General features: G+C 40.2%; 2 protein-coding genes across 5 annotated transcripts in view; one reads left to right on the forward strand and one right to left on the reverse strand.

Annotated features, from left to right (window-relative positions):
- LOC102299729 (testis-expressed protein 10 homolog) overlaps positions 1-19818 on the reverse strand; it is a 29042-nt gene that overhangs the window by 5766 nt on the left and 3458 nt on the right. Inside the window, exons 1-10 of one of the 3 annotated variants that reach the window (XM_005937571.2) lie at positions 8484-9025; positions 8062-8258; positions 7380-7567; positions 6958-7284; positions 6655-6867; positions 6298-6550; positions 6084-6196; positions 3312-3559; positions 3096-3231; positions 1178-1347 (exon numbers count right to left, since the gene is read on the reverse strand). In XM_005937571.2, coding sequence (XP_005937633.1) covers positions 1178-1347; positions 3096-3231; positions 3312-3559; positions 6084-6196; positions 6298-6550; positions 6655-6867; positions 6958-7284; positions 7380-7567; positions 8062-8244 — 1831 coding nt within the window. In that variant the 5' untranslated portion in view covers positions 8245-8258; positions 8484-9025. Of the gene's footprint in view, positions 1-1177; positions 1348-3095; positions 3232-3311; positions 3560-6083; positions 6197-6297; positions 6551-6654; positions 6868-6957; positions 7285-7379; positions 7568-8061; positions 8262-8483; positions 9026-19818 lie in introns of those variants that run through there. The other 2 variants (XM_005937570.2, XM_042226821.1) reach the window with 2 other exon arrangements.
- On the forward strand, positions 11570-17074 carry si:ch211-197h24.6. Of its 2 annotated transcripts, none has more exons than XM_042226824.1 (11): positions 11570-11651; positions 13147-13177; positions 14111-14188; positions 14284-14423; positions 14501-14644; positions 14923-14968; positions 15164-15229; positions 15336-15682; positions 15782-15886; positions 16155-16245; positions 16386-17074. In XM_042226824.1, the coding sequence occupies exons 1-11, from the start codon at positions 11580-11582 to the stop codon at positions 16427-16429; spliced, it is 1164 nt and encodes a 387-aa protein (XP_042082758.1). In that variant the 5' UTR covers positions 11570-11579; the 3' UTR covers positions 16430-17074. The 2 variants fall into 2 exon arrangements, with proteins under 2 accessions (XP_042082758.1, XP_005937635.1); XM_005937573.2 differs by having other exon boundaries at positions 14501-14626.

The raw sequence follows: 19818 nt of genomic DNA on the forward strand, positions 1-19818 counted from the left end.
AAAAAAAAAAAAGTCAAAAACTTTAGACTTTCGTGATCTGAAAAGATCTTTATGCGCAACAGTGATATTATATTTCAGAAAACTGATTCAATTTGGAACATAGGCTACATCCACATGTACTCGGGTATTTTTGAAAAAGGAGATTTTCTGTTTCCTTAAAAAAAAAAAAATCCCGTCCAAATGTGCAGTTTTGAAAAAAATATCTCCGTCCACATGTAAACGCTAAAAACAAAATGTTGGCCAATCAGAAGCCTGGGAGGAAAAGACTAAACAGGGTTTTGTGCCCTCACAAAACCTTAAGCACTTCTGAAAAGTTTTTGTTTTTCTGGAACAGCAGATAATTTTGTGTTACTTTTCAAGTGCCTTCATCATTTCAAATGTTAATAATAAAGACAGTATTTTGGCTGTTGTGTAGACTCACAACTTAGGAATGAACAAAATGCATACAGCATAAATGAATTTAATTTTTTTTTTTAATTATTTATTCATATTTATTCAAAACCGACATTGGGATTTGGGTTGTGAGAGCGTCTGTGTTGAATGTAGAGGCCACATCCGAAGTTCACTCTGATGCCTCCGTCTTTCTAAATGGAGGGACAATAACTCCGTGTATATGTAAGCGTGGAAAAACTGCAAATAGTAAGATTAACAGCAACACTATTTTGTCTATATAATTTATTTCATGTAAACAATAAGGTGTGCGTGAGTAAATCTCCGTTTCCACACCTAAACACAAAAACTGAGTTTTCGAAAATCTCCACCCTGCCAGGAGTTTTTTTTTTTTAAATGTCCGTTTTCAGTGAACCAAAACATCATTTACATGTGGACGAAAGGCCCAAACGCATAGAAAAATCTGCGTTTTCAAAAATATCCGTGTACGTCTGGACGTAGCCATAATCTGTGCTGGTTAGGTCTGCATCATGAGTAACCATGGCGATGTATCCTGGTGTAAACCACCTCCATAATACTGAAAACTCAGGACTAAACTTGAAGGAACCTTTAACAGTCCAAATCCTGCTTCGTTGTGCAGATCTCTGGTAGCAGGAGTCACATCATGACAGATTACACACTTCAGGGGTCTCAGTTCTCAAGTATGATTGCTGCATTTGCTCCCCCACCCCAAAAAACATTTCTCAAGCGGCCCCAAACATTATGATCACTGCATTTTCATGCTCACCATACAGCGTGCAGGCATGCGTCTGCAGACTGCTGAGCAGGTCTTTGTTGCCTCGAGAAGCAGCGGCCTGGATGGAAAGGATGAGCTGCGCAGACAGCATTGGGTTACGGTGGCCCAACTGGGACAACTGCACAGGAAGAGATGCCAACCAGCGAGACAGCACCTTGCTCCTTCAGAGAGAGACAAAAAGGGCATGTGAACCCAAGGCCACCACATCAAGGCCTGATGTTATTACACAACTGTTACAGTTCTTACATCTGAGCACAAGTTAATGTGACCACAAAAGTGAGACAGATTTATTTTTACACTACATTTTGTTTACGAGCAAAAATAAAGCTATTCAGGGAAGCCACAGATGTGATAACGGTTAGTTTTGATTTTGTTCTTTGGGACAGTTAAGAAACAATTACATGAAAAAAAAGCATAATTTCATGTGGACTGTGCAAAACACATGATCATCATAAATCTTCTACAATCTTTTATTCAGAACAAGTTAAATGGATAGTCTGAAACTCAGAAACAACGCAGCTGTAGGAGAGGACTGTGGTATATGTGCAGTGCTTCACAGTTTAATAATTACTCCATGTTTTAGATGTGTTAAGAGGGATACATGAGTTTATTTTTGCTGTGGTGACGGTTACATGATTTGGCTGCACAGTCACGCCATATAAAAATAAAATCAATCAATTCCGACCTCCTCAGAATCAGCTAGAATATTTAATGAAGGCGTGAAAAACTTTCCTTTCACAATAAGACAATTTTTTTCCTATTTACGGGCCCTTAGAGTACACAGCATAGGGCTGAAATATGACTAGTTTTGATTTATGTTATTTTTTCTAGTATTTTTGGAGCTCTTATAACTTATAGAGCACAAAAGATATCCTAGTGGAATTTCCAGGGCTGGAAAATTATTTTAAACTCTCTTAAACTCTTTAAATCAACTCCATTTTGCACACACTTCAATGCCACAATCTAAAGCCAGTTCTGGTTCTTATTCAGTACAGTTTTTTTTTTCTATGACCACCAGTGAGCATCAATATCATGGGATATATCAAAGTTCAGCAGCAGAACTGATCCAATTTACTGGCTTTGATGTGGAGTAACAAGCATTTGTACTCTAGATCTTTTATCTGTTTGCTGATTTACTGGAGAAAACTTCAAAAAGACAATTTTGGGCAACAGCATATTAAAGCTCTACTTTTCACCTACAAGTTTTCTTCTTTATCAGAATAACCTGTAATATAATTAACATTATAACACTCTTATAACAGTTTTCCCTGCAATTTGAGCTTGGATCACAGAGGGCCAGGGGGATACTCTCCTTGCATTTGTTGCTTTACTGCCTATTCAGCTTGTGACTATTTTCTTTTGGCATGTCCCCTTTACTCACTTTACTAAGCTGCTGTCACCTCATAGTCCTGATCCGGGGACCCTCCAGAGCCTTCATCGTGAGAGGCTTTGATTGATTTTACATGGAATGACCCGTATACAAGAACTCTAAATCAGCAGCTAGCAAAATGTGAGCTGGGACAACTGCTTGGGCATAAAGTCACTGCAGGGGATGCCTGAATGATGAAGGAGAAACTACTTTCAGCTGCTTCCTTAATCATAAGTGGATGCTACAGCAGGTAGCTCTGTGTTTGCAATTTAAAATATATTTTTCCTTAAACCAGATTTTTGTCCTGTCACGGCAGAGAACCAGGGATCTTTTGCTTGTTTGGCCAAAGTGTAAACTACTAAATTATGTAGAAAAATACGACAAAAAACTCAAATGAATGATTATTTATGCTGATGCTATCATCCTGCCTTCTATATCTCCAACAATTATGCCATGTGGTGCATGAACTTTTGGAAAACAGCTGTTCAAAAATCCTACTTGTTAAGGCAAGGCAAGGCAAGGCAAGTAAGAACAAGTTACCTGGTTAGGTGTGCATGCCCTTGCTCCTGCAGGTAAAGCTTGCTGTAGAACGATAGCAGCAGTGATCGTGTCTGCAGAGGGAGGTTTCTTTGCTTGTAGTAGATATACACTGCTGCCAACAGGTCCTCTGTCACTGCTGCACAAACATGGACATTATGACACAGTTTTAACATCTCTCTCTAATTAATATATATAAATATATAAATATATATTTACTTTTGCTTCTTTGTGTGAGCACCATCTTCCACACGGTACCCAGCAGCATTTGCAGCTGCCTGTAGCTCAGCTTCACTCCGCTACCCAGAGTGTCTCGGACAAACGTACTCAGTGGTGTCAGCCAGTCTCCATCTGCCTCTTGGCCAACGCCCTGCTTCTGGCTAAGGGACACCATCACCTGGCAGAGTGTGATGTTGAGGGCAAGAGGATCCACAGTTGGACCAGGAAGGGCTGCTGTCTGTTTGCTCCTGAAGAGTGCAGAGTGAGATGAGGGCAATCTTAGCTAGTCTGAATTTCATACACAGTAAATAACCACCAGTAGAGGATCAGACTGTATTGGCTGCTTAAATCTTTTACAGTTTTTAAAACGAAGAACTCAAAACTTGCAGTTTAGAGCTATGCACAAACATATAGGTGAAAAAGAAAAAAAAAACAACCAAAACTTTACAAAAAAAAAAATGTATGAATTTAAAAAAAAAAAAAAAGTTCTTAAATAGATGGCAGTCAGCCTCCAACAAGTCAACATCTATTATCCATTCAAATATGGCAAAAAATACAAATTTGTATTAATACAAATGTAAATAAAAGAAGATGTGAATTTAAATATTTTGAGAAATGTAAACATTTTAAGCATATCATGTTTGTGTTCCTCATCAGTGCCTTTGATGGCAGATCGTTAAGCTTCCCTGCATCTTATCACAAGCTGTGAGTCAAGAGAAAAGTGTGAAACAGGCAGAGGAAAAGTGTAATGTGATGCATCCTTGGGCAATGAGGCATCTAACTTATTTATTAATGACATTAAATCTAATGTCATTAACAAATAAGAAGCAACATTGCGGCACAGTGGTTACAGCTGTCCCCACAGGTTAACAGAACTCACCTGCCTCACATAAAGTAGGTTCTGGGCTTAAACCCCTTTGTGGTTTCTTTGCTCTTTTCTACTCAGTTGATTACTCAAAGCACTTTCTTACTGCAAGTCTCACTCACCCAATCACACACATCTATGCCTAAGCACTTTCTCACGTTCACTCAAACTGATTCACCGCGGCAACGCGAGGATACTTTATCATTTACAATTTGAACTGATTTTCTGATTGGTAGACAGCCGACTCTACCACCTAAGGCCTGATTTAGACTTCTGTGTTAGGGCTGTTCGATATAACGATATATATCGAATGACGATATAAAAACGTCTATCGTTACATTTTACGCTATCGTTTGTTTCATGGTGTCGCAAAATAAACTGTTTACGGCAATATTTTTTCACCGTTTTGATGGTCACTGTAGTGGCTATATTAATTTCTTAAACTTCTCTCTTTCTCTTATATTTAATATAACCACACTACTGATGGACAAGCGCCTGTTTTTATGCGTTGTGGTTAGCAACAACGACAGTAACACCATGGCGTGTCCGCTTGCTTATGTACCACATAAACCTTTCACAATAAAGCTCAAGATCCTGTTGAGACTTTTCAAAATAAACTGAATCACGTGAAAGAGCAGATTATTTATGGATGAGAAGTAAAAAAAGAGCCGCCAGGTGCTAAAAAAATAAATAAGCAGTGTCAGCTGATAGAAATAAATAAATAAATATTGGGACTTCTTTCTCTCCTGGCCTGCTCTTTGTTGTGGTCAAATTTCTCTGGGCAAACCGATTTGTCCCTCTAGACTTTTTTGTACATTCTCACACGTCCATTCTGATAGTTTCCAGCAATTTTCTGATATTTGTGAGTCCTTACAGTGATGCTAGGGTTATTATTCCTAATAAACAGGCAATGATTGTTAAATTCAAAAACTGTAGCAAAAAAGGAGCCATAAATGCACAAAAGGAAATAACGGTACTAAACAGGCCAATCAAGGCAGCTGCAGGCTGCGTCAAACTGCCGTGAAGTTACATTTCCAGCAAGATGTACGTCAGGTTACGCCATAAGGTTTCAGATGGGTTTGCAGTTATGGCGTAAATTTCCAACTGAAGCATAAGCCACAGTCTCCCTGGGTACTCCAGCTTCCTTCCAGAGTCAAAATCGACTGTAGGCATAAATTTCAATAGTTGTCTGCCCTTCTGTGTCAGCCGATCAACAGGCTGCTGACCGGCCCAGGATGTACACTGGTTGTCTTTACAGTGGTTGCCTGTCCCTTTTAAAATGATAGACCTTCTACACCTATACACTCCACAAAGGTCTCTCAGATAAACTGACAAGTCACTCCTTGCTGTCCCCATGTCGAGACTGAAACACTGGGGGGACGGAGCTTTCGCTGTTGTGGGCCCCAAATTATGGAATAAGCTGCCCCTCCATATTAGGCTGGCCCCAACACTTGAAATGTTCAAATCACTTTTAAAAATACACCTTTTTTCCAAGGCTTTTTAGGAGTAGTACCAGAGTATCGAGGAAAAGCTTTTAGTCAGTTTTAGGTCACTCTTAATCTTTTTATTTTGTTAATTTTATTCCTTGTATATTTTATTGTCCGTTTTACTCATGTTTTATATTTAATATATACTGATTTATTTTTATCTTCCTTTTTTCACTTATGTATTTATTTTATTGTTATTTATATATACTTCTTTGTCTGCTTAATGTATGTTTTTTTAACTGTTATCTCTGTTTTTTTTATTACTGGAAAGCACTTTGGTCAACTATGTTGTTTTTAAACTGCTCAATAAATAAAGTTAGATTGGACTGGATTGGATGTACCCCACTTCTCACCCCATGACAGCTACGTATTAATAAAAACACCAAAGATAAAAAGAATGCCAAGAATGAACTTTCTTACCTTTTGAGATCAATTTTCTTTTTATGTCTGGGTGTATCCCGGCTCCCATAGGGAAAGTTTTTAATGAAGTGCTGCTTAAAATCTCCCAGGTATTCTTTACGGAACCACGCATCCTAAAGAAAACAAAAATATCTGTGAGGTTGATCAAACATTTACATTAAAATAAAATGAAAAAAACAAAACAAAAACAAAAGACATGCAAGTCACATCTCACCAGTGCATCCTGGTTCTCCCGCTGTGGGGCCAGTTTTCTCAGCAACTGCAGAATAGACAAGACCTGGAACATTACTGACATGGCATCTGGAGTGAGTAGGTGGGCCCCCTCTGTGTTATTCCACGGGCTGTCATTGGTGCTGGCCTCGACCCACACTTCCAGCAGGAGAGGCACAAGAGTAGCTGCAAACTTTTGCACAGTTTCAGCTGAGTCTAGACCCTCACTTACTGTAGCTCCTGGATCCTGCTCAGGTCTGCACAGTGAAAGAATTAAAAAAAAAAACAAATGAGAAAAAAAAAAAAAAAAAGCTTAAACTGAACTATTTCTGGACAGCTACTAAAGTCAGAGATTTCATACCTAAGTTTAAAGGTGGAGTGTGGAGTTGGTTTGGCCCCAGAATGTTCATAAATCTTAACTCCAACCTTGCTGTACGTTAGCTCTTCCCAGTTGAGATGAAGAGGTGTAAATCGGCCCTCTCCACTAGAACCAAAAACTCTTTCAGTTGGGACAGACATATCACTTTCCTCCGTTGGTCTTTCCTCAACAACTGCCTGGAGAAAGCGCCCAAGCCTGAGATACAAGTACAACAAACAGGAAGATTGGGATTCAGAGTTATTCACTTAGATTTTTCCTGATTGTGTTTACATGCAGCTTCCATACCTGAGAAGAACAGAAAGCCGCCACTGCTGGCTCGTCACAGCCCTGTTAGGGTTGATGGACAGCGCCCAGGTCCAAGCCTTGGAGTCTGAAGCTTTTTTGGCTCCTCCACTGTTCTGTCTGTGAGAGATCATCTCTAGGAAGTTAGTGAGGAGAACTGCAGGCCGTGCGGCTAGCAGAGCAGGGTAGTGCTCTAGGAACACGTCGAGGACATTTATGGCATCCTCCTGGATTCCTGTCTCGATATGCGTCATAGCACAAGACAAATGAGCACTGAGGAGGGGGAAAAACGGTGCCACGCGTTCTGTAGGCACACACTGTGCAATATACCTGTAAGCAAGTTAAAACAAGTTTGTTTACTTTAGACACATTTAAACAAAGAAAAAAAAAATGTGTTTGTTGTATTTTTGACATGCTTGTCTAACCTGAGCACACGTGCAGCTGCCACACGAACATTGTGATCCTTGTCTGTTAAAACAGCTGCCACTTCTGAAAGCAAGCGTGAAAGATGCTGCTCTAACAAAGAGGGACTGATGGACAGCAACTCTTTCAAACCTAACAAGGCACTGTGTTTCACATTCGCGTTGTAATGGTGCAGCTGAGACAGGAGGTCCTGTGGAAGGAGGGAATAAAATGAGATAAATTTGTTTCTGTTGTTCTTCTTCGTTTGGCTGCTCCCTTTAAGGGTCACCACAGTGGATCATATGCCTCCTCACAGTAAATGTCTCCAAACCATAGATCACAGCACTCTTGCAGCTTTCCTTCAGTCAAAAATCACCCATCTCTGTCCACTGCATGCACTCTTTTCTTCACATCTCATGTACACTGTCTGTTGCTTTGCATGTCTGACACCAGGTATTTAAACTCATCCACCTTCACAACCTCTAATCCTGGCATCTTCGCCTTTCCACCTGCCTCACTCTCATTCACACACATTTATTCTGTCTTGCTTCTACTGACTTTCATTCCTCTTCCGTCCGCAACATATTTCTACTTGCTCTCTACTCTCACTACGGAAGAAGACGAACTTGTTATATTCAATGAAACAAGCCTATAGCATGCTTTTTTTTTTAACTTGCTAAAATCTGAAAAGATCTCAGATCTTACATTAATACCGAGCTGTTTGTGTGTTGTGGGTCCACTCGTGTCTCTCTTTAGCTGCTCAGACAGATAAATCCCCTTGGACCGAAAGTTGGTGTTGGTGGCGTTATCAGCTCTGGGCTTCTTCTTTCCCACTTTTAGCTTCACTTTCTGGAAGTCATCCTGCCTCTTCTTCTTTTTGGCCTTCATCTCTGCAGTCTAGACTGCTGTCAGTGTAATGACACATAGCGGGAAGTGAATTAATGCACTCATTTTAATGACACATAACACGTATCAATAATAACATAATTTGTGTCAGGTCCATTAAGATTGTTATTTTTATTCTCAATAGTACATTTCGATACTCAGCAGCACAGCTAGCTTGCTCTGCTAACTTATCTATCATTTCCTTGCAACAGTTTTTAGCGGTAGTAGTTAATTGTACTCACCACAATAAAAATGTCTGCAGTCTAAAGTCGGAAATTTACACTACATAAAGCATCCATTAAAATGTGTCCACCCGGCTAACGACTAAACATACACACACATAAACAAAGAAAATGATCTTTATTCGGTCTCGTGTGGCTACATTGGGTCCTTTGATTATGTGTGTGTACATGGTCACAAAGAGTGCGCGTTAGATGTGTGCACTTCAGCTGCTGCTCCTGCGGGGCTTATAATAAATGAAACCACCAAACTGGGGCAAAGTGCGAGTTTATAGCTGCTCGAGCGTCATCATGTGCGCAAACTTGAAATAAAATGAAAAACACAAGCCTTCTTTTCTTAGGTAATTCACTATTTCTCTTCAATTTTGCTGCTGGACGCTAATGCGGTGTATAAAATAAACGCACCAAAAAAAAGCTGCCCTCGAAGATGCCTTGGAACAATTAACTTAATAGTTTATAATAAAATTGAAAGCACAAATAAATGATAATAATTGTCATTTTGTTTCCTCTAAGAGAATAGATTAGGTCTTTCTGTGAAGCGCGGACACAAAATAGCGCTACATCATGTTTTTGTTTTGGTTTTGTTTTTGTTTGTTTTTTAACCGGCGAGTTCATCAGACTACAATTTTCTCCCGAAGCTCGGTTTGTATTGTATTCTCCTTTCACCTTGAGCTAGGAAGAACTCGCGGTTTGCACTTAATTATCTCGTGTAAGTTTGATAATATAATACACTTGATTACGTTATGTGGATAGCTATCATATGTGGCGTTTGCGGTCGCTAAGATGTGTCTTACAGGCACATTTTCTTTTCAAATAATTTATGTAAATTAAGGCTCTGCTTGTGGCCCTCCCACAGCTAACAGCGCTAACATTTGATGATTAAAGAAACGAGACGTCTTTAAATCTTTTTGTTTTTTTAAATAAAACTACGACGCATTGAAGTTTGTTTGGGCGATACTGCAGAAAATTGTGTTTCTGGTGATAATATTTAACTAAAAGACAACACTTTTGAGACTCCCTGTTTCGTTGTTGTTCCTGCATTCAAATGATAATTATGAGCAAAATAGATATGAATTACTTAAATACAAATATAAGATAATTAAGATGAGGATTTAACGACAGGTTTAAAACTGAGTTTTCAATATTACAAGATTTTTTTTAAAGGTGGCCCTTTCTTCTTTTGTATTTGTATTACTTAGATTTATTTCCGCCTACGCTGCTACCTTTTCACCAGTACTGTTGCTGTTCTGTTTCGTTGATAAAGTTATTAAAATACTGAAAAAAGAAATCTAAGATCGTTTAAAAAGTATTGTCTGTAGTAACAATACTGCCCTTTGTTTTGAATGGCTAGTCCTCGAAAGCACATGTAGATGGGGTGTAGCACGTTTCCCAAAACAAATTTAACAGCTAATCACCTGGCTGGATCAGAAAGTCGCAACTTAGAGAAAATGTTATAAATTTATAAATTCTCCTTTTTGTTTTTTGCAATCAGATAAACATTATCAAACTCTAAAATATAGTATAGATTTGCATATTTTAAAAGACGTTACATATCTTACAACATATAGTGTGATCCGAGGACGAGTGATTAACACATCAAGATTTGAGTATTCACCCTTGTGAAAATCGTGTATCTGCCTAAACATGGGCACAAATTCACATTTAACTATTACATTTATACTCAGCAACCTTTTTTTTCAACAAGAATATAAGCAGACTACAACCAGCTAGCAGTCAGTTATGTCGAGTCCCCTCAAATTGTGCTCATTGACACAGACTCATTCAGACAGATTGGCAACATGTTGCCAATCTGTCTGCATTTATAAATTAAATGGTAATTATTTGTAAAGCTTCAGCAGTTTGTCTGAGAGTAATTACCATCAGTCCAAATAAGAGTGTGACTGTTTTCAGAAAGGTTTCCTTCTATCAGACCTGTGCAGTCACCTTGTGGTCAAAAGTAGTTGTGGGTGTGCAACTCTGGGCAGGCATCTAGTCACCACAACTTGCAGAATGTGAAAATATTTAATACATCGACCATGCGGTGTTAAGGTTTTAGTTGTTTGGTTGTTTTTTAGTAGCTGCAATCAGGTTGCTCTATATTTTTACTCTTGACTGAGCCATTACCTTGATCTGAATTAGGAGGTACTACTCTTCAGTTATGGAAAACCTATACCATGAAGCCCCTTGGGCAATGTTTTCATGCTGATGTCAATGCCACAGGAGGTTTGGAGCTCTGCAGTTACTGGGTCAGCAGAGCACTGGTGGCTTTTACACACTATCCATCTCAGCGATACTGCTCTGTAACTTTACATGGTCACCGATTGTGGAATATCTATTAGGGAAGAAATTTCACAAACTGACTTTTGCAGTGGTGTATATTAGGAAATGTTTTTGTCCATATAGTGTATTTTGGACTGAGAAAAACATAATTGTTACAATTGCAGTTGGCTCACAATGCTGCTGATTCCATGTACCAGTTGATTCCCAAGAAATAGTTGGAAGAATTATCATATAACCTTTTAAATTGCTACATAGCATGTTGGTCCTCTTTAAAATATTGTTTCTCACATATAAGTGCTTGCATGGGCTTGCTCCAAGTTATTTATCAGATCTCTTACAAACCCATGTCCCATACCTCTATGATCAGCAGCTTTTAGTAAATTTAAATTCCCAGTTCAGAGCTCTACTTTGCTCACCCTATCACTAAGGAAAAGCTCATCCACTTTTCAGAGAAAGCGCATTTCTGCCACTTGTATCTGGAGTCTCATTCTTTCATCTTTAAAAGAATTAACAATTATAGTGTTAACAAAAAATCAGACCTAGAGTAACAGATTTGTGGCATTTTTCAACACCGATGCTCCATCTAGTGACAGATGGCTGCATAACAATTTAGCAGCATTGGGCATCACTTAAAAAATGTAATTTAGAACAATTAGATTAAACAACGAGTATGTTTAATGTTGACTAGTGACACAGCGACGATTAGTCAACTGCTTGCACGCATCCCTAGTTTTAACTGTGCAATTAGTTCTAGTATGTGTAATGATTTGATAACCAGCAATAAGACATCATTTGTCTTGTAGTGACAACGCTGAGGAAATGGAGGATGAGAATTCAGGAAACCAGCCTCCAGCACAAAGTGGGCCCCCAAATCCAAAGAAGAATCCAAAGGTAAGTGTCAGTCCTTGGCTCTACTTCAGTACCACATGAGCCCAAGTGTGCAGTATCAAAAACCTAAAGTAAAAATGTGGGTTTTCCTATAATTTCCCCCCATCCTCCCCAAATTTTGCTGTTGTGGTACCTGATGGAGTGCCGGGGTGCAGCAGCCCTGAACTTGTGGGCTTCCTGCTTGCTCCTGTGCCTTCAGGCCTGCTTCATTTGCAGTCTTGTTACTGAAGACAATATTCACTGGCTCTGGCCTCACATCTGCGGCCTGTCAAACCTGTTATGGTTTAAAGAATTGTTGTTTTGTTTGTTTGTTTTTAACACTGGTTTTATTCACGTTGGTGTTCCGAATATATTCTAAAGTGAGATAAACTGGCTTCTCTTAAACGGTACCACATGGCAGGCCACTCATTTTTTACTACTGAGCGCTGTCACATTCAAAAGTGGTAGTCACGGATCACTTGCTGATTCAAATCCTCGAGGACTTAAAGTCAATGGCGACATATCCAGTCCAGTTTTTCCCTAAGAGACGTTGTTACATCACTGCTCAATTAAACGGCAGGTAGTAGACACGTCACCGTTCTGTACAACCACTGTGCATGAGGTTAAAAACTCAAAAGTTCATTATTTGCTACAAAAATTATGATCTCCCACCAGTGAACAAAGCTCCACTGGTGAAGTCAGTACTTTACAGCAGAGTACCCTCAGTCCTGGATTTCTATCTCCAAACCACACTCTCCTGGTGTTTATCAGTAACATGCAGTTACTTAAAATGTAAATTAGCTGCAAAACAGTAAATCACTGCAGGAATTACAGTGATTATTTACATTTCTGCTTAGATATTTAACTTCAATAATCTAAACTCAGTGTCTTCAATTTTTGGCTGCTTATGTCTGTCTTATCTCCTTTTGCTTATCTTGAAGAAAGTTGTATGCTTGGAAATATGTTTTCTTTATTAGTAGGTATCCTCAAATGAAGTGGCGTCCACCTCAGCACCTGCCTCTAACGGGAACCACCTCCATATTTCACACAGCTGACATCACTCTTATCATTGAAGGGGGTGTATGTTTAGTTGTTTCCAAAGGGTTTCTGTTTGCTGTTGTCTGTCAAGCTCAAATTTGGGGCTTTCAAACACATCACACTGACCACAGTGCACGGTGGTAGAAGAGCATGTTCTCTTCTACCAGTTTCATTGTCAGATCGCTGAGGTCTTGACCTCAGCCTCCCTCAGTGCGGCCACTGCGGCAGGTGTAACAACCCAGTTTCTTCCCTGTAGTAACAAATTGTTGCTGGTCTACATTCTCACTTGTTGAGGATTTAGACACCATTTATACACATTCCTGTGACTGTCACTGCTTAATGCAGGCGTCAAAGAGGATGAGAACGTAATGGTTGTGTGGCGGACCTGGACAAGGAGTTCAGTCCTCTGCTTAGTGTCATCCTGTCACTAATTTCCTGTGTGTCTCTCTCCTTCTCGTGGGTTTATTCCCTCTGCTGACAGAGAAGGCAGCTGCAGCATTCTGCTGATATAGGTAAGTCCTTTTACACACGGTGCCACTTCCAGTGTTGAGAGTTGAAGCTTGAGACCTTGGTTTCCATGCTTCATGTCACGTGTGGTGGCATGTTCACCACTCAGTGAGGCTCACAACCTCAGAGATTTGAGGATGGGGGTGGTGAGTCTTATGTGGTGCAGTCTACTGTTTTGGTCTTTGGAGATCACTGCAAAAGTATTCACGCAAAACATTTCCTGCTTAAAAGTTTCCTATTTAGAAGTCCAGTTTTCGGAATGGTTTTTGGACGTTTTCTAAATAATTTGAATAACAACCCAACCCAGTCTCATTAAGATGTTGCTACACTGAAGAGCAGCACCATTATCCTTAAAAGCGCACGACACATGGCTTATGCTACCATGCATCTGCACCGGTTACTAATTAAGTTTTAATGCACTTGTTTCTTTTTAATACTGCTGAATGCAATATCAATTTTTTACCAGTTGCCTGTGTTACACTGGCTTGACTTGCATTCAACTTTTTTTTCTTAGACATAAACTTTGCCTGCTTAGCAGAATTTTTTTGTTTTTAAATTATGTGTTAATTTTATCGTGCGTTTGCAAAAGGAATGCTTTGGTGAATGCAACACAGAAGTTACCGCTCTGCGGCTGCGCACAGTGAGAAGCAGTGCATCACAGAATGTGTTGTTCTGCAGCTCAGTTTGGGCCTAAATGGGGGTTAACTTAGAGCTCCTGTTATTTTTTGTTTGTTTGTTTTTTCTCCCAAGCTCACATGGGAAGTTTGGGTTGATCCATCCATGTAAAATCTGGAATAAATTCCAGTCCATTAAACATTGCAGGTTGTGAAACAGTACAGTATAATTGCAATTAGTTTTTTACTAGTTTTCAGGATATGTCTTGTTTTAGTTATAAATTCAGCCTCTACTTAATGCTGACCACTATTATGTTTTCCCAGTTTTCTCCAAAGGATCTTCTATCCATACTGTGCCCTCGCTCAACAAAATCTTGAAGGGTATCACAGACTGTGTGATTGGTAAGCAGCGTAGGGATTTTCCTCACATCTATCTACTTTACCTCCTCTCCTTCTTGCATAAAGAAGTGAATAATCAATAATCATTGTGTCTGCAGGCCTTCAGTATGTGTGGGAGTACCGCAGCCCCAGTAAATCTGTCCCTCCACACTACCAGTGCAAACTGTGCGCCATGGCCAGCTTGCAGCATGACATTGTTGACCATGTGAAAGGCTGGAAACACTGCTATAGATACATGGTGAGTGTTGTCTGTTTCAAAGTCTGCACACGAGGTTGCAGAATCATTTGCATTCTTTTATTCTGATTTTCACACAGAAAAAGACCCACCCTGACAAGATTACGCATGAGGAGGAAGATGCCGTGAAAGACCCTGCTATCAGAAAATCCATTAAAGAAGCTGCGGCTGAATTTGAAAAGACGGAGGGGAGGGGACAAATCAAGGTGAGCGGACAAATCAAGGTGAGCGCTACACCTGTGATAGTTCAGTTTTTATGTTATATGTAATGTTGGTCTGCTGAATTGGTGTGTTTGCTCTGGGATTTTTACTTTTCTCTTACTAGACAAAAGTTCAAATTCCGTCTCCAAGGTACTGCCAGATAACTTCATCTTTGTTTGGTCCACATAAAACTTTTATATTGCAGATGGGGCTAAAAGTCTCCCATGTTTACATTCGAGGGGTGGGTGCACTTAACAATATGTTGGATTTGATCATTTTCTGTTCCCGTTGTCACATTTAGGTGATCCTCAGGGAGCCCTTTGACATTCCTGCTTTTAAAGGACTACGTAAGTTATTCTGCTCTGTTTGCATCCAATGTTTTTAAGTTCTCAAAAACTAAGATCAGCTTCTCAGTTTAAAAAATAAATAACAACAATTTTTCCTACTTAGCTGGGGTCAAAGCTTAGCTTAGCATTCAACAACACTAAAAGATTTCCATTCTTTCGCATTAGTTGTTAATTTCACACATCCTTCCATCACAGGCTCTGCTATTCCTAAAGCCGGGCCTTCACCAGCTCCAGGAATGGGACAAATGGGGCCACCCTTTGGCGAGTTCTTTGTGATTGACATTAATTTTCTCAATGTGCATGAATATTTCTGTTCTATTAAAATAAAAATATGTGAACTGAAATGTAATAAACCTGAATCTCACAGGTCCCAGGTTCTCTGAATCAAGATTCCCAGGGGAGTTTCATCCTGATTATCCCGTAGATGAATTTGGGGAGTCCGGCTTTGGAGGCTACTCCTCCAGGGAAGACTTTTCTGACTCTGGTATGGATCGGGGAAATTTCATGGATAATATGGGTCGCGGTTCAGGTAGTGGAAGAGACACCTACAGAAGGAGTGGACTGCTGGATGAACGTCCAAACAAAATGTATTCAGGCGAGTACCAGGGCAACCGGATGGGTAGTAGCTTGATGGACAGACCAATGGACAGGCCGGGATTAATGGGGGCAGCTCCAGAATCTAGCAGCCTTCCCCATACTTTGCTCACATACCTGGTAGGTTTCTTACAATAGGTTTAAAGTCAGCATCTTTTCTTTCTTTTTTTTATATTCATATTTATATTCAGAAAGTAATTTTACAAAATGTGTTTTTAGGATACTTTCAGGATAGAGAATGAGAGCGATGCCCAGCTGGTGCTGAAGGTGACGCAGAAACTAACAGATGTGCTGATGGAGTATCGACTCAGAAGTGTTTCAGGGGTGTGTTGTTTTGAGTTGTTGCTTCTTCTTCTTTTTTTAACAGTATCTATCCTAGAAATCATTTTGAAACCAAACACTAAAGATCAGCCTTCAAACCTTATTTGGCGAGCTGAGTACTAAAGTTCTAATTTAATTTTAACCATTTCAGCTGTGTGCACTAGGTTTCCTTTGCTCTGAAAGGATGAGCAAAACCAGATTTACTTTTTCAGATGTTTCACTTGTCCCTCAGATTAAAACATTTATTTTGTGGCATCTGTTTCCTCCTCAGGGGCCCAACAGCTTATCATTGAGTTCCACAAACTTCTCTTCACCCCCTAGAATGCAAAGCAGTAGCAACCGATTCTCAGGTGGCCTCTCAGGTATACATGCACCTTCTCCCAGACTTTTTATGACAGATCCATGGCTCAAATATCAAGGACTGTTAAATGAAGGACTCCAAAGGAGCGTGTGAGGCATCATTCTTTGCTGTCCACTTATTAATAGTTTGCTTTTTTTGCAGGTCCATCCCGATACAATGACGGTCCGCCCAGGTATTACAAATAAGAGATGCAACAAGTCTGTCTTCTCATCTTTCTGTACTACATGCACAGGGGTCATTGTCCAGATGTTGATTTCATGTACTTTTGAAAAAAATATATATTTTCATGCACTGGGTTTTCAGTCTTTTGCTGTCCTTGTTTTAATTATGTTTATTTCTTCATAATATGGCAAGATTTATAACGTGGAAGGATTTACATGTCTGCTGTTGTATCCAGCAACTTTACCTGATCATTTTAGTTTAAGTTTCACAGCGATTAAAAGCTATTAATGGACATAAAGATATATTTGTGGTTGATTTCATGTCCCCATCAAAGTATTTCCAGATGCTGACGGATCCTCTAGGTTAGGAAGTTGTATTTGAGACCTTCCTTGTGCAGTATCGGACACAAATAACTAGCTCGATTGGTTTCTTTTCATCTTGATGCAGGTTCTGAAAGTTCCATCTTCCATCCAACAGGGATTTTTCCATTGGCAGTTGTATTTGGTGAATAAATAAACCAACAAAGTATTTCAAGATTTATTTTAAACAGTACAAATGATTTATGAACAGGAAGGTATTAGAAAAGCGGAATCATGTTTCATGCAAGAAATGTTGCCACAAACAGAACTGGTCAAAAACTTGAATGAATAAATGGATGAATGAATAAAGCTTTGAACAGTCTCGCACAGCTCTGTCCACATTAGAGCGCTGTCTAAAAATTGTCAAACTTATTTTGCCAAGATGTCCTCCATCTGCCTCATGGTAATGCATGTCAGAAGCACCTTCGTCCCCAGAAAGTCTTTCCCGTGGAGCCTCTGAGCCAGCGCAGCAAGCTTCTTTGACTTAAACTGAATCACGGCCTCACCGATGCCACTTCCCTCACTGTTGCGCAGTAACGCAATGTTGTCCTTCTTTATTTTGTACTTGCTGAAAAGGCTTTTGATTTGATCTTTCTGCACATCTGCCGGCATGTTTCTTATAAACAGGCAAGTCTTAGCTTCCAGGCCCATGTCCGCACCCAGTGACCCCTCAGAGGCATCAACTAGGCCAGATTTCCTCTTTAGATTTGGTTTCGTTCTTGGGTCTTTGGGCTTTAGACGATGCTTGAGACTTTTAAGATGCATTTTGCTCATCTTTTCTCTCATTGCCTCCTTTGTGATTGATGAGACTGTAATAGTATTGGAGCCTACGTGGCAGCCAGTGAGATTCATTGCATAGTCGAAATCTTCAGTTCGATTAAAAAGGAGAAAAGCAGTATCTGTTCTGTTGCCTTCTTTGTCGAGCAGATGCAGTACATTTTTGTGTGGAATGGTTGCACATCCAAACAACTCTTTTATTTCAGTCTTGGTCATCGTTTTGGGCAGATTGCTTACCATAACAATGTACTCCACAGCTGGAGTTCCTGACTCACTGTCAACTTTTAGCTTTTTTGGTCCATTAGTTAGCAGCTGGTTGATGGACTTCCTCTTGGGGCGCAGTACAGAAGCAGATTTTTGCCTGTGGTTTACACTTTCTTTAAGAGGGTACTGGTGGCGTTCTTGTATCGCCTCAACATCAACAGCATCTTCACATTCCTGCAGCGCGCTATTCCATATCTTCTCACACGCTCCACGAACATCCACGCAGAAGGGGCCCAGTGATTGCTGGTTAAAGTTAAGAGCAGCACTTGCATCCTGCATTGTAGCAAACTTCACAAGGCAGCCATGGTTTAATCCCAACCTCACATTTACTATGGCTTCCTGTACAGTCAGCCCTCTGAAAAAATGGCAGATATCATCTTTTGTGGTTGAGGGTGGCAGACCAAAGAGCCTGACGTAGCCTGGCTGTGAGTTTAGAGTTTGCTCTGGTGTCCTCTCCTCTTTCCCTACAGCAGCAGGACTGTCTGCGATGAGGACATCTCTTTGGTGGGTTGGCTGAAGACCTTGGAGAACAGTACAAATCCCAAGAAGAAAGGCTGCACTGGGATCAAGAGATTGTGCATCTGAAGTCTGTATATCTGCAGTACTGTGATGAACATTCTGTGCCTTCACAGATAGATTTGAACTAGCACGACTAACTGGGTATGTAGAAGAAGGTGAAAGACTTGCAGTATTATCGCGAGGCCTTGTATTTGAACTCATGCGATTTACAGCTGCACGTGGTCGCAGTCTAACAGCATGGTGGGAGGCTTTCTTCTTCTCCTTTAAAACTGTCTCTAATCTATGCTCCAGCTCTTCCATCTTGCTTATGTGCAGAGTCACCTTAGAGCCTTTGAGTACATTTCCAGTCAGCCGCATGGCCAGCTGAGCCTCTCTTTCTGTGTTGAACGCAATAAAGGCCTCTTGGAGCCTTCCTCCCACAATGCACACTCCACCATCAGGAATTCGCACAGAGCCAAAGAAAGCCCGAATATCTTCAATACCCGCCTTGGCATCCAGACCTTTCAGTCGCAGGATTATGGTCATTTTGCTGCTACCAGGTCACCAAGTTATGAGATACCTTTAAAAAAAGTGAGAGAGAAGGAAAACGGCTGAAATGAGCCAAAATATGGGCTGTGTGTTAGCTTACGACCACGAAACGCACATTCAGTGAGAACACGTGTGCTGCTGGTGGAAAGCAAAAGAGAAGGCGCAGGAAAAACACGTTTTCTTCTTTCCTTGAAATCCGAACAAATACTCACCACAGCCACTCACAACAGATACTCGTTAAAAGCTGGCATGGCGGGCGTTGTCACTGCTGTAAACCCGACTAAACTTTTAGTCGTGGACCCATGCTTAAAATCTCTTTTGTCCCGCCTCTCCCGCTTAACCCCTTACCCCGTTGATTTTTTTTATAGACTTACCGCCACCTGCTGGAGGGGAGCGTAACTCCTGGGAGAACTGGTACATCACTGTACATCAAAAATAATCTGCATGACATTGCCCTCAGCTCTCTTTCTTCCAGTGTCCTCGTTGATTCAACACAATCATGTCCTGTGAGCCTAAACATATCCCCGTTTCTATGTGTGTGTTGTTGTTGTTTTTTTCCAAATAAAATAAGAGCAAAAATGGTTTCAGCAAATTACTAAAGTGCAAATTATTAAATAAAATTAGTAATTTATCCATAAAAAGCTAGAAAAAAAAAACATACCTTGAGTGTTGGTTTCCTAAACTAAGAACTGATCCGTCATGAATTTGAAAATGAGTAAGTTTCAGTTATTTACCTGAACTCTCTTTGTAAGGCTTGTGCATCTCCTATCTGCTCTCCTGTTTTAAAGCGTTTCACTTAAATCTTTAGATTTTTAAAAGCTTACTTGATCACTAAGAAGTGCGGTCTCTCCTCCCCTGAGGTCTATGCCAATATATTAACATACGTACTTTGTGTAAGGAAGTGGAAATGCAAGATGCAGCTGCAGATTATGTTTCCTGTCAAAAGTCCCGTATGACTCACACGT

Source organism: Haplochromis burtoni, unplaced genomic scaffold, assembly GCF_018398535.1.
Source record: "Haplochromis burtoni strain Fernald_Lab_line unplaced genomic scaffold, NCSU_Asbu1 Contig_230, whole genome shotgun sequence".
NCBI lineage: Eukaryota > Metazoa > Chordata > Actinopteri > Cichliformes > Cichlidae > Haplochromis > Haplochromis burtoni.

Coding starts and splice junctions, on each gene's coding strand:
- si:ch211-197h24.6 (XM_042226824.1), top strand. CDS start 11,580: ATGGAGGATGAGAATTCAGGAAACCAGCCTCCAGCACAAAGTGGGCCC. Junction 14,424..14,500: donor AACACTGCTATAGATACATG/GTGAGTGTTGTC, acceptor ATTTTCACACAG/AAAAAGACCCACCCTGACAA. Junction 14,645..14,922: donor AGGTGAGCGGACAAATCAAG/GTGAGCGCTACA, acceptor TGTCACATTTAG/GTGATCCTCAGGGAGCCCTT.